At 39.8% G+C, this 21,962-nt stretch overlaps 1 protein-coding gene across 3 annotated transcripts in view; it reads right to left on the minus strand.

The window, feature by feature from the left end:
- The window catches only part of DIPK1A (divergent protein kinase domain 1A), a 28,500-nt gene extending 7,060 nt beyond the window's left edge, over positions 1-21,440 (minus strand). The window contains exons 1-3 of one of the 3 annotated variants that reach the window (XM_072997941.2): positions 21,125-21,440; positions 2,721-2,855; positions 621-728 (exon numbers count right to left, since the gene is read on the minus strand). In XM_072997941.2, coding sequence (XP_072854042.1) covers positions 621-728; positions 2,721-2,855; positions 21,125-21,178 — 297 coding nt within the window. In that variant the 5' untranslated portion in view covers positions 21,179-21,440. Of the gene's footprint in view, positions 1-620; positions 729-2,720; positions 2,856-7,727; positions 8,279-10,204; positions 12,471-21,124 lie in introns of those variants that run through there. The other 2 variants (XM_078391763.1, XM_072997942.2) reach the window with 2 other exon arrangements.
- Between the last annotated feature and the right edge of the window lie 522 nt (positions 21,441-21,962).

Here is a 21,962-nt window from a genome sequence, read left to right on the forward strand (position 1 = left end):
ACAAAATAAGCAAGTTTCTTGTCACAGAGTTTGGAACTCAGTGGTTTGGAAAGAAGAGGAAGACAGTTTCAGGAAAGGAGAAAGGAAAATTGACACTCTTCCTCTTTCCAGCCCAAAATCTTTTGTCTGTGCACGGTGAAGTGTAAAAGAGACTAGGTCTGACTCTAACTGCCATTCTCAAGCATAGGGATGACTGGTGGAGAATGAAAAAGAGATAATGCATCATTTTAATTTCTCCCTTTCTGAAACTTCCTTATGCACCAATTTTTAGCTACAGGACAAACATTCTCTCCAGTCTAATACTTCATCTAAGATATTATTAAGGACCTAGAGTAGTTCAGTTCCTCTCCTTTTCCATACTATGTACTGCAAGGCTGTAGAAACTACTGCTTTATTTTTAGGTAGAGCCTAATTTATCACTTAAAGTCAGTAGACAGAAGAGTACTATTGCCATTTCCCCAAATTTTAGGTGTCATGGGGCACGTTATCACATGAAGATCCTTGAAGATTATCTGTAGAAGTTTTTTTTTAAAAAACACACATATTGATGTATCAATTATCTGTTTTTTAAAATTACATAATGTTTTTGTTAACCTGACAAAAATTTAGAGGAATGGTACCTGATTATTGGGTTTAGTTGATAAGCATTTCCCAAAATACAATGTCTGTCTTGTACACAGGCTACTACATGCTGACCCATCGATAATTCCACTCTTGTATTTATCACACTACAAAAAAGTGACAGACAGAAGATCAGTATCTGAAAATCAACACATTTTCCACTCTTAAATAAATTAATTTGTTTCATAAGCTTAAATGCAGATTCAATCTTGAAAACTGTTATTAAAAATAATTAGACTACTTATATATAGCTCACTGTGTAGGAGCGTCTGGCTGCAGAGCAAGGAGCTGGGACTTCACATTCCAGAAATGAGACCAGCCCAGATCACAGTCTGTACCTGATAGTATTATATGCCTTGCTACCTGCGTGGCCTTGCACAAGCTGTATGGTCCCACAAGGCCACTTGAATGCAGAACAAGTACTGAATCTAAAGTACTTCATACCTAGAAAACCTAGAGAGAGTTGCCATAAGTCACAATCAACTTCATGGCATTTCATCATAATTTATTTATTTAATCATTCATTATGGTATACATTTAATTGCATTAGCATCAATGTCTTAATGAACATTTTAGTTTTTAGGTGACATGTGGGTACTACAACTCCTATTAATTATCCTACTGATGCAATTAATAATAATCTTAGAACTGCAGAGCTGGAAGGGACCAATATGGATCATTGAGTCAGCCCATATCAGAGAATCCTCTGGCTCTGCAGCCCAATACCAAAACCACCAAGTTATCCAGCAATTAATTTTATCATATATGCTACAGCATTCACTTCAATTACAATCTCTTCAATATTTGTTACTGATATTGTTACCAATGTCTTATACCTTTACAATTTCTACCCCATTAGAAGAAGTGACTCCCCATAAGACTGAGGACTGACTCATCCGTTGTAGCTAACCCTGATTCTATGGGCTATTACTGTAATTCTATTTAGATTTTCAGGCTCTCTTCGCCTACCTTCTGTTCCCTTTCTCATATTTGTGCACATGGTTTCCAAGTAGTCTCACACACTTCCTTCTCTGGCAATGATGTGCAATCAGTAATAATCTGCTGAGCTAAGAAACGCACAGAATAGTATTTTTTCATCCTGTTTCTCTTGAAACACATAGTAGGTCATAATACGAACTACTGAAATTACAGTGTTTATACACTATATACAAGAGCAAAGAACAAAATAAGTTGTCTATTCGTGAAGGCTTTCACGGCCGGGATCTAATGGTTATTCTGGGTTTTTCGGGCTCTTTGGCCATGTTCTGAAGGTTGTTCTTCCTGATGTTTCGCCAGTCTCTGTGGCCGGCATCTTCAGAGGACAGCAACCTGTACTGTCTTCTGAAGATGCCGGCCACAGAGGTTGCTGTCCTCTGAAGATGCTGGCCACAGAGGTTGCTGTCCTCTGAAGATGCCGGCCACAGAGACTGGCGAAACATCAGGAAGAACAACCTTCAGAACATGGCCAAAGAGCCCGAAAAACCCAGAACAACCACAAAATAAGATGACCCTTATCAACAAGGGATGTTTCCATGCCAGTCCCAATGATCAAAAACAAAATTTGCTAGCTCATATTTGTATGTTCAGTAGCATCATTGTTACGAAATAAACGGCACACAACCTCTGCTTTGAGACAATCTTACTTGCAAGAAATGATGGAATAGCTTTAATGCTGCAGCCTTATAAAGCCTAGTTATATTATACAGACTTACTTGAGAATAAGTCCCACTCAGTAAAGTTTATTATGTGTGTTCTGTGCTATCAGTTTGGAGCTGACTTATAGCAACTCTAATAAAGTTTTCAAGGTAGGTAAGATATTTAAAGACTGGTTTTACCTGTCCTTCACCCCATTGTGAGTTTTTATGGCCAAGTGGGGATTTGAACCTTAGTCTTCAGAATCCTCATCCATCATTCCATCCATTATACCACACTAGGTATCCAGTGTGGCTTACTTCTAAGTAAATTAGGATCTTTGCAAATACATATCTAATGGTGCATCATTGCACCTAAGCACTTCTACAACAGCTGCATATTAAACAACACTAAAAGTTGCATACAAAACATGCCAACAAGTTATTTAAGAATGAATGTACACTTACTATTGTTTTCTTACAGTCATGCCCTCTGCAAAGTTCTGTATAAGATGAATACTGAACATAAATAACCCAGCTGCCAATGAATACTCCTAGCCAGGAGAAGAAAAGGTACTTCATCCGCATATAAGAGAAGCGAACCTTGAGGGGAAAAAAAGATGGAAGTATGTTTCAGCAATAAATTATGAAATATTGGATATTAAAGTGTTATTGTGTTACCAACAATGCACATAGCAACCAAGAGCATAGATTACCGTATCTTACCTTCTGTCTCCATCTCAGGGAGAACTGTGACAGAAACTTGCAGATCTTGAAAGACAGACTAGACCTCCTCTTACAGAGGTCAAACTAGACAATACTGAAAGTCCTAAACCTAGCCAAGCGGAGTTCTCCTACAAGATTCCAAATGGCTGCTCCTCAGAATAAACTATTCCAGTCAATTCAATGGGCTACCTTCTTTTTCCAAATGTGACTTGACCTGTAATTCTGAAAGGCTAGTACCCAAGCCCACCAAGTGCAATAATCTTGTGAAATCAGAAGGGTACGAGACTTCATCTTCCGCTTCATCTTCTAGCACATGATAACCCATTCCTCAAAATATGACTCTTCCTCACACCGCTGTTTGATTTAAATATACAGTAAGAAAACCATGTCTAGATATTAGTGGGAAACGCAGGTGATCTATAATACCATCTCTCTCTGCTTGGATATTTCCTTGAGGCTTCTGCTACAGCAATTTAATATACAATTATAAATGAAGCTTTCAGATGGGACATTTATTGTGCAAGTGCCTTGCCTCACTCATGAGCTTTTAAGAAGGGGAGCAATTCACATTATGTATTCTTTTTGCAACACTTCTGGTTTCCCTCCACTTTATTAGTTTTCTAAAAATTAGTATTATTATATTAACAGAAAATTTATCACAGAGAAAAAGACAAAACTGATGCACAGTGTCTTCTGAAAGGTAATCCTAGAAGCTATCCATCTGCAAGCTCCCTCCCAAGGAACAAGGCATTTGATTCATATAGCTGTATTTTTTCAAGAGATATTTTAAAGCACAAAATTAAGATTTCTAATTTTATATCTGGGTGCTGCTGCAATATCTCTATGTCAATTTTGAGGCTGCTTTCATCTTCCATCTGAGTGCATTTTGGTTTTGTTTTTTGGGGGGGCATGGGGGTTGAAAGAATTAAAATTATGATCTAATGGATCAATTTAGAGCTCCTATATTGTGAAATCTTGACCAGAAAGAAACAAATTACAGTCTATGACATAAGCTGGTGTTACACTATTTATTGATTTTTTTTTAAAGTAAGGGTTTCATTTTGTATAATGGAACTTAGAAGATCATGCTAGAAAAAGGTAACAGAAAGCCATGATAAGACCTCTTGGAAAAATACAGTTCCTGGGTCATCTACTTTGACTCCAAGACCCAGTAGCTCAAAACCAAGAACAGACTAGAAAACTGAATTGTGAAAGAGTGAATGGACAATTTTTAACCAGTATTTTATAGCTTGTTTCAAAATATGAATAGGATGGGATGGCTTTTGAAGTGTGCACAAGAAAATAAGCTGTAAGACACAGCAGCTTGACACATGGAATTTCAGGAAAGCATTCAATAGACAGTAAGAATACAAGCAGAGATTCCCAAGAAAATCTTTCCTTTCTAGGCCTCAAAGCACATCATATTTATTTGTAAGTCACACTGTTCCCATCTTTGCCTCCACTGAGGAAAAAAAATGATACTTGAAACTAGCCATAATATGGACATGGTGCCTTTACTCCCAAACCAACTCAGGGCATCACAGAGGTTGTTTGTTTTTTTCATCTTGAAAAAACATGACATGTGAAGGTATTCTCTTTTCCTCAGAAGGGGAACAGTAATTCTACCACAACCATTTCACAACCTACATGCATGTGAGTTATAAGTGCTGAAAGTCTGAGAAAAGAATGTGATTGAACAAAATTGATCAGGAAAATAGTCACCCTTGATGAAAAAATTACTGTTTCTCTAAGAATAACTAAAAGGATTTAAACAGGGCAGGTGCAGCTAAGTCAAAGACTGAAAAGTTAGTCATCAGTTTTATTGTTTAGGTCAGTAAGACTTAGCTGGTTGGCAATCGTATCTGAAATTATCCTACAGCCATTCTTCTGAAGATTTTGTAAACCAGGAGACAGACTCACAACCAGTGAACACTAGATTGTGTCTTTAACGACCTAGCCGAATGTGGCAAAAGTTAACCTATGCCATGTCCTGCCAAATCTACAATTCCCTTAATCCAGAATTAGTTGCTTGTTTAAGATTTTTCATAAAACCAGCATTTGTCTTCTCTTATGCCCAGGCACTAAAACCTTCCAGAGATTAACTGTAGACTATGGTAGGAGCGGATTACAAAAAAATTGCTGTGGTCTCAAGTACATTTCCAGCTTCTGTTTGGCAACAATACTGCTGTTTACTCATTCAGCCCATGAATCTAACTACAACAGCTAACTACAACCTAAGTTGATACAGAAGGCAAAATTGTGAATGGAGGGTACGGGATATGACTTTAAGATACAATTTATTAGCTCTGGTGTGGGACATTTATCAGAACTTTCTGGTAAAGTTTAGGTAAGAAACAATATGTGGAAATAAAATGCAAATCAAAATTACTTATGGTACTAATAGACAACTTCATGGGAAATGTTTCTTATCAAAAAGTACATGTGTTAGTTTGTCTCAGCTTGTAGACATGTCTGAAGAAGTGGAACTGGATCCAAAAATGCTTACAAAACAAATCTTTGTACTCCCCCTCACCTTTCCCCCTTTAATTTTGCCAATACAATTTCTGATTATATAAATTGCTGAATCTTTCGTCATGTTATGCTAACACTCCTTCTCCCCCCCATAGGATTAACAGGAAATAACTTTATTTTATAAAGCAACCTTACTAATTTCAGTGGAATTATATCTGCTCATATTTCTTCAGAATATTCAAGGCAAAAATACAATTTTCTCATTTTATCCTCAGAACCATCAAATGAAATACGCAGTATGAAAGCTCATGATTCCTCAATAAACTTCTTGATTGCTCTGGGGAAACGAACCAACGTTTCCTTGTCCAAGTCCAACCAATGTAAGTGCTTTGGAAGAAAGACAACTAAAAATATAACAGGCATTATATTTATTTCAGTATACTAATTTTAGGTAGGCATAGCTTTCAATGCAAGTTGTTTCTACCGAGTTGAAACCTTTTCCAGTTGCTGGAAATGCAATAATTAGAAAAGAAAACTTGTCTTGATTTGCATATCTTTTAAAGTCATTACTGACCAGTAACATTACTCTAACCAACCCGGAAACATGGCCTAAAATAAAAATTTATTCCATGAGAATAGGAGTAGCCAAGTTGTAGTAAAGAAATCTCAGAGCAGCTCTCTGCCACCTGATAGCCTCCAGATATTGAACTGCAGTTACTTTTATGAGGATTCTAGATTGGGGAGGGCTATTTTAGAGTACAGTACAACATATCTGGAGAGCAACAGATTGGGAAGATCTCTACTGGAAGAAATGATAAGAAGATCTAAGAACTTTGTGTATATTGAAAACTAGTTCCAGAATTCACATTTTAAAATAATCAAGGCTATGTAACTACAGCCAGTAACTACAGACAGAATATTAGGTACTTTGAAAATAATGGTGGGAGGAGGACAGTCCTATTTCTAAAGCAGCTTGTAGGCAGGTGCCATTTTGATAAATGCTGCAATCGCCACATTCTTAACTTTACTTTTCAGTGGCAGGTAGCAAATTAGGATTTTGGTGTCATGATTTCTCCACTCCTCTTTCAAGGGACAGATAGGAAAGCTGCTGTCAAATGTGACCCGGGCCACTAACTTCTACACAGCATCTGTTACGTTTTTCTGTTATTTAAACAAGGTATATACTGTATAGTCATAAGAAGATTCAGCAGACAAGTACTATTAGAAGCATAATTTGGGAAGGTAGAACAGAACTGAGATAACATAATTCCATTCTTAAAATTGAAGCAGCCAGACTTCAGTTCCGCACAATCTGTATTGCTTTTAACTATAAATCAGAGGATCTGCCGTTCAAGCCAGATACAAAACAGTAGTACAGGAATTGTGGGGAGGGAGGTACGTCTGTGCAGCACAGGAATTTCTTTTTACGTAGATAAAAATCACTCCTGTTTTGCACCAAACCTTTCCACCATCTTATTGGTTTAATTTAGTAAGGGTGAAAAGATTTTTTTAATGTTGTCATGTCTCTCTCTCACTCACTCATTCACTCACTCACAAACACAGCTGTGCATCTGTAAACGTGAGGACACACATATATTGCCCTTTTTTTTACTCTACATGTCCAGTTAACATCTTTAGGTTCCACTAGAGAAAAAGAAACAAATACCTATTTTTTTGTATTCATAGAAGAGTTCAATAAATAAAGAAGCACATGAATGAATGGGGTGGCTGTGTGTGTCCATGTGTAAATGAGTGGGACCTGAATATGAGTGAGAGGTGACAGTTTATCTTCCAGAGACAATGGAAGGGAAGTAGCAATAGCCAACATCATCAAGTTAGCTCCAGAGAAAACCAGCTGAATTAATTCTTTGGCACTGTCTGGGGAACACTTATTGATCTCTGCTCTGAGAAAGCTATATTAATAAACTTTTGGCAAGCTCTCATAAAAATTATATCAAATTTTGGCAGCATTAGAGTGGTCCAAGAAACTTGTATTCATATTTGGCAACTGGGATGTGGTCTCGTGAAACTGAATTCACTCCTGGCAAAGTCTAATAAATCTGTATTAATCTTTGGCAGCCTTGGTATAGTCAACAAATACCAGTTTCCATGGCTGATTTTGCTGAGAAGCTTTTTTTGAAAGACTGGATAGACTAACCGCTGAACGCTCTATGGCATTTTCTTCTACCACAAAGCCAACCACAATGGCAGTCAATGTAGGATATTATTCTTCATGTTAGCCTAGTTAATAGTCATGCATTCTGTAAGTGTACTTACAACCCTGAAGGAGAATAGGATCTACAAAAAGCCAGATGATTTGGTCCTTCCTCTGATAATCCACTCTTCCTTTCACCAGCACCAGTGGCCTTTAGAATACTAAAGCACACCCTAATTTTGGTTTCTGTTTTCTACATTCAGCTGGAGTTATTTTGTGCTATGTTTAACTGATACAAATATAGTGGGCATTGGGTTTAGTAAGACCCATAATGTCTTAGTTATTAGCTAAGATAACTAGCTGAAGAATGTTCAAAAATAATACACCTTTACACATGTTGGGATATTACAGGATCATAATATATGGTCACTGGCACATCTTTTTAACATGAAATTAAACAGTTAAACAAATTCCATTAAAACATATGCCAGACCTAAAGGGGAAAGAGTCTGAATATACTGTTTGCATTTGTCTTCACTGTAAAGATATGCTGGGAAAAGTATTTAACACTAAGTTTTCACTGCGTAGGGACCTTGACAAACAAACTGATTGGTCTAGTCCCAGAAATACTTCTAAAATAAATAAATAAATAAATAAATAAATAAATAAATAAATAAATAGATAGATAGATAGATAGATAGATAAATAAATAAATAAATAAATAAATAAATAAATAAATAAATAAATAGTACTCAGGAAGAAGTACTCGCACAATATTATTTTCTCACAAAAAAGCTGAAATGACTCAGATTAAAGACGGAACTGCTATCTGTGACATGTAAGAATGAACAATAAAGCTGGTGACAAATTTAAGATCTGTAAATTCACATTGATTAGATTTATATATAATGTTTATTTTTTAACATTAAAAAAATCTTAGCATGGGTAAGCATTTACTGTGTGCCAAAAAACTACTAAAATATTATTGGGACAGAATTTCAACCATAATGCATTAAGCAAAGAATTACAGAAGACAAGTACAGCCTGTAATTTTAAGAAAGTAGAGAAAAAATTCATCATTGTCAGTAACACACTATTTTATTTATTTACATCCTACGCTCCAGCACATAGTTTGAACAGCTGTATCTGTTCAAGAACTATAATATAAAATATTATTATAACAAACATATCACACAATATATATAAAAGTCATTTCAACACATTAGCAGTGGATAAAATCAACAGATTCCCAGTGTGTAATGGACAGAATGATGGCCTACGACTCTGAACAGTGTTTGAATCCCTGCTCAGCTATGGAAACTAGTGGAGTAGAACTAGTAAAGGCACTTCTGTAATATCTCACCTACCTTGAAAGCCTTATTAGGGTTGCTATATGCGGGTACCAACTTGATGGCACAAAACAGACACACACAATCAACAGCTGCTGCTACCTATCAGGTCAGTTTTTAATAAACTAAAATCAGTTACAAACAGTCTGTTTTGTCAAATTTCTCAATAGAGAAAGGCAGTCCTGGGCTAGTAGTTCTATGAAGAGGATGCCACAAATAAAGAAATTCTGAACTAGGTACAGAGAGGCGTTTATGCCAGAATCCCATCAGAAGGTCTTAAGGAACTAGGATGTGAAGTGTGTGGAGTGCATGGGGAGGATCTACTGTTTGGCGGGGGCAGGAGAAGAGAAATATTTTGGAAGTTCACAGTTTTATAGGACCAGGGGTCAGATTATACGGTGGTGCCTCGCTAGACTATGATAATCCATTCCACTGAAATCGCTGTTTAGTGAAATCATTGTCTAGCGAAAAGCATTTCCCTATTGGAATGCACTGAAACCTGTTTAATGCGTTCCAATGGGGAAGAATCGTCATTGTCTAGCGAAGATCAGCCATAGGAAAGCCGCTTTGCGAACCGCCAATCAGCTATGTAAATAGCTGTCTTGCGAAGCTTAGGTCCCGAAAACACCCATTTTGCGAGTGCGGAGGGAGCTGTCAAAATCGTTGTCTAGCGCAAATCGGTTTGCGAAACAGGGACCAAACATTGTCCAGCGAAATTCCCCTATAGGAATCACTGTTTTGTGAATCGCTATAGCGATCGCAAAAAGTCAATGTCTAGCGAAAAACCTGTCATGCAGGGTAACTGTCTAGCGAGGCACCACTGTATAGGGTTTTAAAGAAAACTTCTTCTCATTGTACGAAACTGGCAACTAGTAAAACTCTTTCAAGGGAGGTACAACACCATCCCTGCTACTACTCCTAAGGCAACCATCTGGCCACTGTATTCTGGACTCTGGGCTCCAAAAATATTAGTTAATCAGGAGGTATCAGAGAGCAGCTGACCAAAGTACTTCCTCTACTGTGATGTTAAATAAATTTGAATCTTCAGTTTTAGAAGTGTCACACTTATATATGTTTAACCCAGTACTGTAGTTTGTATGTTCATTCTGAAAATAATTCAGCTATAGGTGCTACGAGAAATTGCTTTGAGGCATTAACTAAGTTACATACACACTTACTGTACACAAGCTAATTCTGCATTAATGTCCACAGAAAGCTTTGAGCTTATAAAAAATTTTGAGATGACTGACCTTAGAATAAAATTGTTTCACAGCCCGCATATTCTTTCCTTTAACCTCTTCTCTTTCCTGCTAATCTTATTGAATACGAATCAGAAAACACACAAATGCATATAACACCTGACAAGGCATTTACAGAGTCAATATTCTGCTGAATAGTGTGAACTGCATGACAATTAGTTATTCACTCTGCAGGATGCATCTCAAACAGCACCATTTCTGGCAGAAATTTAATTTGGACAAGATTCAGAGCACATGGATACTAGTACCAGACCTAGGAAGAGAATGAGATAAATTGTTAGGTACTGGTTTGGGCTTGTCTGATACCACAAAGAAATTTTTAAAAATTATTGTAATTTCACACAAGGATGGTTATGCAGCTACTGCTTTTGGTTCCTCAAATCTTTCACCTTTCCACCTCCCCGGCTGCTTGAGTTTTCTTTTCCAGTTGTCACAGGAGAAAGGATAGTGTAAGACTGATGCCCCCACCCCCAAAACAAAACAAAGAAACACTGTATGCATTTTGAATACAGTTAAGCTTGGCATTCTCTCTGAGAGAAAAAATAGTCAATCCCTACGGATCATGGTAGAGTGAAATGCAGAAGAATTCTATGGGGGTTGCAAAGAGTAGCAGAAGCAAGCTGATGGTAATGGGCAGGAGCATGCTTATGTATGGTATTTGCCACTCAGCTGCTCGCTGGGGTGATGGTACAGTTCTTCTCTCAGGAAAATGGTAAATAACACAACTCATTTTATATAAAACATGGTTTGGTAAGTAATATTATTTTATTGCCTTTCATCTTATTTCTGTCATACAGAGCATATGTTGTGATTGTAAACTAATCACTGAACTGATTTCTCTTTAGTTTAGGGATCTGGCTGCAGAGTCAGAGATTGGGAGACTATTCCTCACTGTGCCTCCATGACAGGGGCTGGACTCGATGATCCAGAGGGTTCCTTCAACCTGCAGTTCTGTGATGATGATGATTCAATAATATTTCCAGAAATGAATGTGGCTGTAAGAAATACTTAGTTTCCTGTGGATTTCTAGCTTCAGTATTTTTAAATGAGAGCATTAATTTTAAAATTTAGATTAAATGGGAACCTTAATCAGCATTAACCCTAAACTCAGTAATCTTTAACTACATTCAAGGTGGGAAACAGATGTTTAGTTCCATGAGTGTAATTCAGAGACAGGAGTATATATCCCAATGATTATCTCTTTTGATTAAACATAGTTAATAGGAAACCAACATATTTTCCATTCTTCATTAGACTTCCTGGAACCACATATTAATCCATTAATACAGAATTTGCCATAATAATTAAAATGTGCAATATTTCACTGTACTGTATTCTACTTTGCACTCATTTCACACGCTAGCAAGGTTATGCTCAAAATCTTACAAAGTAGGCTTCAGCAGTATGTCGACCGAGAATTCCCAGAAGTACAAGGTGGATTTCGAAGAGACCAAATTGCTAACATGCGCTGGATTATGGAGAAAGCCAGAGAGTTCCAGAAAAACATCTACTTCTGCTTCATTGACTATGCAAAAGCCTTTGACTGTGTGGACCATAGCAAACTATGGCAAGTTCTCAAAGAAATGGGAGTGCCTGACCACCTTATCTATCTCCTGAGAAATCTATATGTAGGACAGGAAGCAACAATTAGAACTGGATATGGAATGATTGGTTCAAAATTGGGAAAGGAGTACGACAATGCTATATATTGTCTCCCTGCTTATTTAATTTATATGCAGAATACATCATGTGAAAGACTGGACTGCAGGAATCCCAAACCGGAATTAAGATTGCTGGAAGAGATATCAACAACCACAGATATGCACATGATACCACTCTGATGGCAGACAGTAAGGTGGAATTAAAGAACCTCTTAATGAAGGTGAAAGATGAGAGCGCAGAAAATGGTCTGAAACTCAACATCAAAAAAAACTAAGATCATGGCCACTGGTCCCATCACCCCCTGGCAAATAGAAGGGGATGAAATGGAGGCAGTGACAGATTTTACCTTCTTGGACTCCATGATCACTGCAGATGGTGACAGCAGCCACTAAACTAAAAGACGCCTGCTTATTGGGAGGAAAGTGGTGACAAACCTAGACAGCATCTTAAAAAGCAGAGACATCACCTTGCTGACAAAGGTTTGCATAGTCAAAGCTATGGTTTTTCCAGTAGCGATGTATGGAAGTGAGAGCTGGACCATAAAGAAGGATGACCGCTGAAGAACTGATGCTTTTGAACTGTGGTGCTAGAGGAGGCTCTTATTTATTTATTTACTTATTTACTTATTTACTTATTTACTTATTTACTTATTTATTTATTGGACTTATATACTGCCCTATAGCGCTACAAGCACTCTCTGGGCGGTTTACAATTTTTTTAATTATACAGGCTACACATTGCCCCCCCCAGCAAGCTGGGTACTCATTTTACCGACCTCGGAAGGATGGAAGGCTGAGTCAACCTTGAGCCGGCTACCTGGGATTTGAACCCCAGGTCGTGAGCACAGTTTTAGCTGCAGTACAGCATTTTAACCACTGCGCCACGAGTCCCCTGGACTGCAAGGAGATCAAACCTATCCATTCTAAAGGCAATCAACCCTGAGTGCTCATTGGAAGGACAGATCCTGAAGCTCAGGCTTCAATACTTTGGCCATCTCATGAGAAGAGAAATCTCCCTGGAAAACACCCTGATGTTGGGAAAGAGTGCAGGGAAGAGGAGAAAGGGACAACAGAGGACGAGATGGTTGGACAGTGTCATCGAAGTGACCAACATGAATTTGACCAAACTCCAGGAGGCAGTGGAAGGCAGCAGGGTCTGTCGTGCTCTGGTCCATGTGGTCACGAAGAGTCGGACACAACTTTACAGGTGAATTTGCAGTCAGTGATCACACTGGGGGGGGGGGTGCAGATTGATCCAGGAGTTCAGTGTTCATATTCAGTGCAATGTGATTTGCATTGTAGCCCACCGTTCCTTTTCTTTTCTTTCTTCTTCTGGTCCTGCCTCTGCTGATAATTTATGGTTAAATGCCTAGCCACTTGGTTTTTAAAGGGTTGTACAATGTTTCAGAAAAGGTGGCAGCGTGCCAAAGTTTTCTTAGCATGTACAGAAATTGCACATACCACAGGAATGCATTTTATTTTTTCTGGGTTGTTTCTGTTTTCTTCGTAATTATAGGTTTTTTCCTCATTCAGAGGTGATCTAGTGCTAAACTAGTACAGTGGTGCCTCAACTTACGAATGTCCCGACTTACGACCATTTCAAGTTACTACCAGCTCTGGCTGCAAAATTTTGCTTCGACTTGCGTCCAGAGCTTCCAATTACGAACAGAAAAAGGCAGAGAAAAAAGGCAGGAAATTTGGAAAAGCTTTGTTGACATGCTTTTCTATGGCATAAAAAAAGATAAAAAACAAAAACATTTTAATTCACACATGATAAGAAGAGCTTAGATTATTCAACAAAGATTATTAAACAAATTTGCCAAAAAATACCAGTATGGGTATCACCTATAGAGGCCTTTACACAACCCAATCTTATGACAAAAGCAAAGCTCCTAAGATATCAAGATTTATTGAAAAAGGACTGTGAGCTAAGGTCTAAAGAAGAGTTAGAAACACAGAATATATACATAGACTGGTGGTCTAGAGCACAGCTAGAATCCAGATATAGCAAAGACAAAATAGAGTGTTTCTATTTAGAACAAATGACATTTGATAAATCTTTATTAGGCTCAAAACATAAAATAATTAAGAAAATGTATAATTATTTGTTAGAAATGAAAATGCAAGATGAGATGGTTAAAGAATGTATAATTAAGTGGGCACAAAATTTAGGACATAATATTGATATTGATCTATGGTTGCAAATATGGCAAAATAATATAAAGCTTACAAAATTGGTTAATTTTAAGGAGAACATACATGTTTTACAGGTGGCATATGACTCCAGAAAAACTGTCAAAGATGTATACAGATGTATCAAATGTTTGTTGGAAATGTGAAGCACATGTGGGAAGCTATTATCACATGTGCTAGACTTGTAGTGTAGAAAAACAATATTAGATAGGAGTACGTACTGCGTTACAACAAATATTGCTTTGTAAGGTTCCATTTACCCCAGAACTGTTTATATTGAGTACGATACCAAATAATATAGATAAAGCAAAGAAGTTATATATATAGTTACCGCAACTAGAATCCTTTGTGCCAAAAATTGGAAAAGTCAGGTGGTATCGAAAACAAGAAGATCTTACGGAGATGATAAAGGAAACAGCAAAAATGGACATATTATCAGAAGTGATGAAGGACTGCCCATTACAAAAGGCAACGGAAAGATAGGACTTATTCTACAAATGGTTAGTCACCAGATAGTGCTCGAATAACATAGATCAAAATGTGAACTAAAATCTGGAAGGCAGGAAATAGTAGAAAAGCAGAGTTTGAATCTTGATATTGTAATATGAATAGAATGGATGTTAGTATATTTTTGTTTCTCTTCCCCCCCCCAAAAACCTTTTTTCCCCTCTTGCCTTCTGTATCCTACACCCTAACCCAAGTTATTAAAAAAAAGGCAGGAAAATCAAATTGCTAACTGTTGGTAGGTGAAGAGGCTGCTTCTTTGTAGCTCTTTCACCCCAACAGTTACAGGGAGTGCGATCTGACGTGGCTTCGGATTGCCTGGAAAATAAGGCACTGCTTTCTGCTTTTTAAAAACTGTTCTGGTGGGTTTTTCTGGTGGGTTTTGCAGCGTGGTTTTGGAATGGGGAGGGTTATGTTTCTGTGCTGTGATGGGTCTTGGGGGTTTGTTTGTTTTTTGGTTTTTTCCCATTTCCAATGGGTCTTGGGGGTTTGTTTGTATTTTGCTTCCCCCCCCCCCATTTCTGAGAGGTCTGGCAGGGTTGTTTGCTTTTTGGGGTTTTCCCATTTCCGATGGGTTTTGGGGAATTTGCTTGCTATTGGGTCCCGCCCCATTTCCTATGGGTATTGGGGGGTTTGTTTGCTTTTTGGTCCCCCCCATTTCCGATGGGCCTTGTATGATCTATTTGCTTTTTGCTTTGCTTTCTTTGCATTTCTGATGGGTCTTGCACTATCTGCTTGTTTTTTGCTTTGCTTTCTTTGCATTTCCAATGGGTCTTGCATGATCTACTTGCTTTTTGCTTTGCTTTATTTGCATTTCCATTGGGTTTTGCATGATCTACTCGCTTTTTGCTTTGCTTTATTTGCATTTCCATTGGGTCTTGCATGCTTTGCTTGCTTTCCCCCCCCCTCTCCTTTGGCCGGAAGGGATTAATCACGTTTCCGATGAGTCTTGCAGTGATTTTTTTGGTGATTTTTTTCTTCGGCCGGAACAGATTAACTGCATTTCAATGCATTCCTATGGGAAATGGTGCTTCGACTTACGACCATTTTGAGTTATGAAAGGAGTGCTGGAACCGATTAAGTTCGTAAGTCGAAGCACCACTGTATATCAGTATAATTAAGGTGATGTAGCACTTATATCACATATGTAATTTTTTTAAAAGCTGGAGAATGATCAGGGGGAAAGAATGTAAGGGTAGGAGTTCCTGCGGTCCTGAACATCACACCCCAACTGTCTACATGACCAAAACACCGATATGCTGGAAGAATGAACCAGCTGATCACATGGGAAAAAAGTAAGTTCAAATTGTTCCAGCTTGGAAAAAGTAGAAGCCGCCAGTTGCAGAGCAAAAAGCCACACTGGAAGCAAAAAGGACCAAACCAAATCAAACCGGCCTTTGTGTCATGTGATGAGAAAAATACTTCAAATTTACCCATAATATAACCACAGCAAATCCTGCAGTATTTGATCATATAGTCACAACCTTACTCTATAATTTGAGACTGAATATTTACCTTAAAAATAAAGAGGTTATTGGAGAAGTAGTGATGTGGTATCATTTACTGAATCTGCAATTTAAGGGTTGGGGGTTTTTTTAATCATCACTTATAAACAGTTCATTTATAAAAGTTATTGTGTCTAATCATCAACCCAGAATGTACATTTGCAAACATCTATATGATTTAGTAACCAACATTTTTGAAGATTTTGTGAAAGAATGTAAAACTATATCACCATGAACCATGTTTTTACAATTTCTACACAAAACAAATGCAAAACTGTTGAAGGACTGTGTTCTTTCATGAGACAAAAATACTTTTGTATAGCCACATACAATTTGAAAGCTCATACATCCTTTCTGAAAAGTACCTCTCAGTGTGAATTTCAAAGATTAAAATATAAAAAATGTGTCTATTCTGTTATATAGAGTAGATATCCCACGTGGCTCCAAAACACAACTGTCCATTATAAAACCTACATCTTTAAGGCTTTATACATGGAAACATTTATAAGTACAAGATCTGAATAGAATTGTACTTGATCATGAAAAGAGTGCTGCATTGCTTCATCAAATTGATAGGCATTTATTTATGGAAGATGAGAAGAAAGGGGATTGCAAATGTTCCAAGGACAGACAGGTTTGAGAACAAGCTAGGAAAAGAGGGTATAAATGAAGACATAGAATTATGTCAGATTTTTAGTGTGAAGAATTGATGTTTAAAGGGGGTAGGATAGGGAATCAAACTGTGATGCAAAATATAGGAGACAGGCATAACATGAGGAGGGTAGCTATACTCTGTCACAGTATCATTTTTCATAAAAATAACCTTATTCATTTTTCATAAATGACAGTAGTTACTCCCTGCTTTATGGATGATGGGAAAATGTGTATACTCAATCTTTTTATAACTATGTATCTACATTTCTTCCTGTCTAAACCACATGGAAATATGTGAACACATACTGAATGAGAAGCATCTGATACAGAAATAAAATGTAGCTTTTGCCCACAGCAGAATATAGATCTCCATTAATGATGTTTATTTTTAGGACAGACTTTTTAAAAAATCAAAGCATCTTTCTCTGATACATAGAATTACATTTATTTGACCTTGCAAGTAACCAGATTACCATGTTTTGTAAAGTATTTGCAGCATTCATGTTTATCTCATGTTATGTGCCACCAAGTCAGAACCAAATTAAGGCAACTCCAGGAAGGCTTTCAAGATAAGCGAGGCAGTTTTACCAGTTTCACCATCAAGTGAGTTTTCAGTGGGGATCTGAACCCACATCTCCTAAGTCCTTGTCCACCACTCTGTCCACTACCTCATACTGGGTAACCCAATTTTACTCAGTCAGTCTGACTACTGCTCATGAAATGTTTTATTTATACTGGTTTTCATTATCTTGATTTTTTGTACACCTACCTGATTTTGTTTAATTAAAGGATTGGAAATATAATTTAGGTGAATTAAAATCAAAACACAGGGAGACAGTGACCACATATCTGACCCACTCCACAAATTACTAGGTATACCCAAATGTGCCATAGTTTAAGCACTAGGATGGGAGGAGGGGTGCACCACGAGTCAACCAAAAATATTGACATGAATATCTATGGATCAGAATAATTTAAAAATCTGTTTTAAATGTAACTGGAATTATTTCAAGTCATTGGAGATAATCAGCTAGACTTAAATATCTGGGAAAATCTTAAACATATGACAATTAGCTTGCAGCTGTCAATGGGAACCTCTAAACAATTATTAAATGAAAAGTAGCAGTTGATGAAATGTGTTTAATTATACAGTACCATGGTGCCTCGACTTACAAAATTAATCCATATTGGACCAGTGGCTGTAACTCGAAAATTTTGTAAGTCGAAGCACCATTTCCCATAGGAATGCATTGCAAACGGATTAATCCGTTCTGGCCAAAAGAGAAAAAATCCTGGGCTTCCAAAGATGCACCGCTGCCCTCTGACTCCTCTCCCTGTGGGGACAGGAGGGAGAGGGCAGTGGGTGCAGCTTTGGAAGCCCGGGAAGCCAAAAGCCACACTAACCTCTGCGCCGGTGCCTGCTTCCCAGGTGTCCAAACCCCCTCTGCTGTCCTCTGCCTCCCATCCCCGTTGCCCTCTGCCTCCTGTCCCCGCGGTGGAGGGGGTTTGGACACCGAGGAAGCCGGCACCCGGCACGGAGGTCGGGGTGGTGTTGGAAGTCCGGGAGGCTGAGCCTCCCTTTTCCTAACCGTTGGGGCGAAGAAGCAGCCTCTTCGCCACCAACGGTTTGAATTCCCCACCTTTTCCCCCTGCCTTTTTCTGTTCGTAACTGGAAGCTCTGGCCGCAAGTCGAAGCAAAATTTTGCAGCTGGAGCTTTTCATAACTCGAAAGTTTCGTAAGTAGGGACGTTCGTAAGTTGAGGCCCCACTGTACTTTGTTGCTAGGAAGAGTAACAAGCAAAATATCTCTACAAATTTTAGCCAGTGTTTTCCACTTTAGCATCAAGGGCCTTTCTGAATCATTTTAAAGCATCCATAAACAGCTCCAGAGATATTGAACTGTTGCATGGGATTCCAATTAATAGTTATTGCTGGGCATCCAGAGATCCTTCCTGGAGGCAGCATTTCCAGTAACACTAACATCAAATGGTTCCTAGGAAAATGCAGTCACCACCTGTTGTATGTTAAAGATTGTGGCTGAGCAAAGTTTCAAAGGAAACAAATACCTCTAAGTGATAAAAACGCCTCCAATGATCACACTGTTTTGTAAACATTTCCAATTATATTTTGAAGGTGACCAGTCAAGTATATGACTGTTCATTTAAATCTTCAAATTTGCTGCACCTCAAAAATTAGAGGCAACTCCAGATGTTGCAGTTTCATTGAGCATTTATCTTTTATTCAAGCATTTATCTCATCTAAATTTTTAAACAGTGCAAAGAGAGATACCTTTTAAATTTCAACCCCTCCCTATCCTGACTCACCGCAACACAATACAGCACTATAAGAGCTTTTAACACAATTTGTACAACTCCCAACTGAGTACTATTCTGCAATATGTAACAGGTGAAGGGTATTTTCAGACAAGATTTCATCATCGCAAGCCTTGTCCCATTCACTGAATTTTATGAGGGCTTTACACAATTACTTCCATTTGTTACTCTCTTGCCGTCCCCACTTCCATTTCTTTTACCTTAGAAAATCCATTCAAGAAAAAGGATGGTATAGCTGCAAAATGCCTTCTAACTCCTAGCATGATAAAAAGCCTTAGAAACCAGACCTAGTCTTCCATAGAAGGATAGCTATAATCCTGCTTAACATTTTCACTTTAAAACCTAGCTTGATGTGTACAAAATAGTGCACAGCTTTCATCAAATTAAAATAAACAATATGATATAAAATCAAATTAAGGGATACAAACTAAGTCACTCTTCCGTTTCTCCACTATAATTAAAATAGATATACAATCCAAAATGTCAAGGGACTATATGTACACTGAAGAGGGTTTGAAAATAAAATTAAAGAACAAAGTAACATCAATTGAAGTGGCTGGATAGCTCAGTGAGTTAGGTATTTGGCTGTGGAGCCAGAGGTTGGTAGTTTGATTCTCCATTGTGCCTCTTGCAAATAAAATCAGTTGGTATGGCCTCGGGCAAGCTGCACACTCCCACAATGCCCTCAGAAGAAGGGAATAGCAAACCACTTTTGTTTATTCTCCACCAAGAAAGCCTTGGGAAGGGCCGACATATGTCAGAATTGACTCAACAGTAACAACAATTCATTTGAGTTACTGTATAAGAAAACGAATTTGGGTTGCTCTTATGAATGTACTGTATTTCTGACTGGAGGTCAATGGAAACACTTGCAGAGTTCCTTTCTTTAGGTGATTCTGAGACAGCCTTAGACAGTCCCTTTAAAAAAAACATTAACAGGTGAGCAGACAGACTACTGTATATGACCAATGCATCTCTCTGCATAATTCTGGTAATAACAGTGATGGTGCATGATTACTACCAGCTCCAATTCTGGAAAGCACTGACAGTATAGAATTATACCAAGCTCAGGAAGGTAAGTGATGAGAAGTACTGATATTGATATAAAGATATTGAACAGAAAGCATTCACCAGTAATTGTTCTGACAGTTTTACATATTGCCTACACTGGGACAGGTAAGCAAGCAGCACATTTGAATAATTCTGCACGGACATCTCTGCCAAGATCAGCACCTTCCTAAGCACATGTTAAGAAGGCTCTTTTTAGCCTTCTCCTTACAGCTTGCCGGCTGCCAGAGTGGCATCTCTCTACTCCGGAACTGTTGAGGGGGGAGCAACCAAATCTGTAATCCGGAAAACGGTGCAAGTCTATTGCGAAACACCAAGTTGCACGACTGCCCAACGGAGAAGTCAAGCAGAAGCACTTTTCGGGAACGGCACCACCAGATGACAGCACTTGAAAACAGCAAGAACTGGGAACAAAAAAGGGAGATGGAGGCGGGCTAGAAGGAGGAGAGGAGGGAGAAGAGAAGCCCCTTGAATCTTCCTCCACAGGGCCTAATAAGGGGCACAAACACGGACCCACTCGGAAACACCTTCCCTCCTTGTCGGATCTGGAAGGCGGGCGAGAGATGAACTCAACGCGAGGGGGGGGGCGGGCGGTGGGGAACAGGCAGGGATGCCTAACACGCGTTCTCAAACCAGCGGCGGGAGCGGGACTCTTTCCCACAGGAACGCGTGAATACCGCCGGCGCCCCGCCGCCCTCCCGCAAAGCGCCGCGTCCTCCTCCTCCTCCTTCCCCCGCGCCGCTCCGCTTCCCGCTTCTTCCGTTCCCGTCCGAGGGTCTTCCTGTCGTGTGTGGCCGACGCCTCTTCTCCTTCCAACCGCAGTGCCAGCCCCTCTGCCCCAGCCAGCCAGCGCCTCCTTCCCCGCAGCTCTTGCCAACCGGGCGCCCGTCCAGCTTGCCTGCTTCCTGCCCTCCTTGGCGCGCCGAAGCCTCCCAGAACCGTCCGGCTCACCTCGCCGCCCGCCCGCCCGACCCCACCCCCCTCTCTTTTTACCTGGCTGTAGTAAGGCTTCCTGAGCCAGGCCCCGGCGAAGAGCCTCCTCGCCATGGCAATGGCTCATCCCCGCAGCGGGCTGCAGCAGTCGGGGGGGGGGGCGGCGGCGGCGAGGCGATGCTTTCCCGCCTCGCCGGCCTCAAGCCCGGCGGGAGGGCGGGCTGAGGGGGCCACCTGGCTGGACGCCTTACGGAGAAGGCTCGCCGCGCCGAGCAGGCGGCAAAACGTGCCCAATCGGGCCGGTCGGGTGGCTTCTCCTCTCCCTCAAGCGCGCTCGCTCGCTCTCCCTCCCTCTCCTCAGCGCCGCCCCTTTTGGCAACTGTCACGAAGAGGGCGGGAGAAGGGCGGCTTTCTCCTCGCCTCAGCCGACGGGGGGCGGAGGGGAGGGGAGAAGAGGGAAGACTCGTCGACCTGAGGGGAATTACCGAAGGCGCCTCAGTCGCTTCAAGCTGATTCCCCGGGGCCCGCCGTCGCCTCGTCCTCCTCCTTCCCCCTCGTCCTCCTCCGCAGATTTAAAGGGGATGTTGCCGGTTTTGAGAGGCGGCGACGTGGCGCCCAGCTCAGGGTCGACCAGCCCCGTCCTCTTCAGAGTTAGGGACGAGCTTCCCTGGAGTGCCCTCCTTGCAATATCAGGAGTCCGAGCTAGCAGAGAAATAATTACAGTATCTGGAGATTTATTGTATTTATTTTCTGCCGGCTTTGGAGGAGAGTGCCTCTGAGCATGTTTAGAGTGCACATTATCTCAAACTGAGAGGGAGGAGTTCCTCTTTCTACAGCTGTGCTGGGCAGGGTTTCTGGGAGATGTAGTCCAAGAACACCTGGATTAGACAGGACTGAG

The sequence above is a fragment of the Pogona vitticeps genome, chromosome 4 (assembly GCF_051106095.1).
Source record: "Pogona vitticeps strain Pit_001003342236 chromosome 4, PviZW2.1, whole genome shotgun sequence".
NCBI classification, from domain to species: domain Eukaryota; kingdom Metazoa; phylum Chordata; class Lepidosauria; order Squamata; family Agamidae; genus Pogona; species Pogona vitticeps.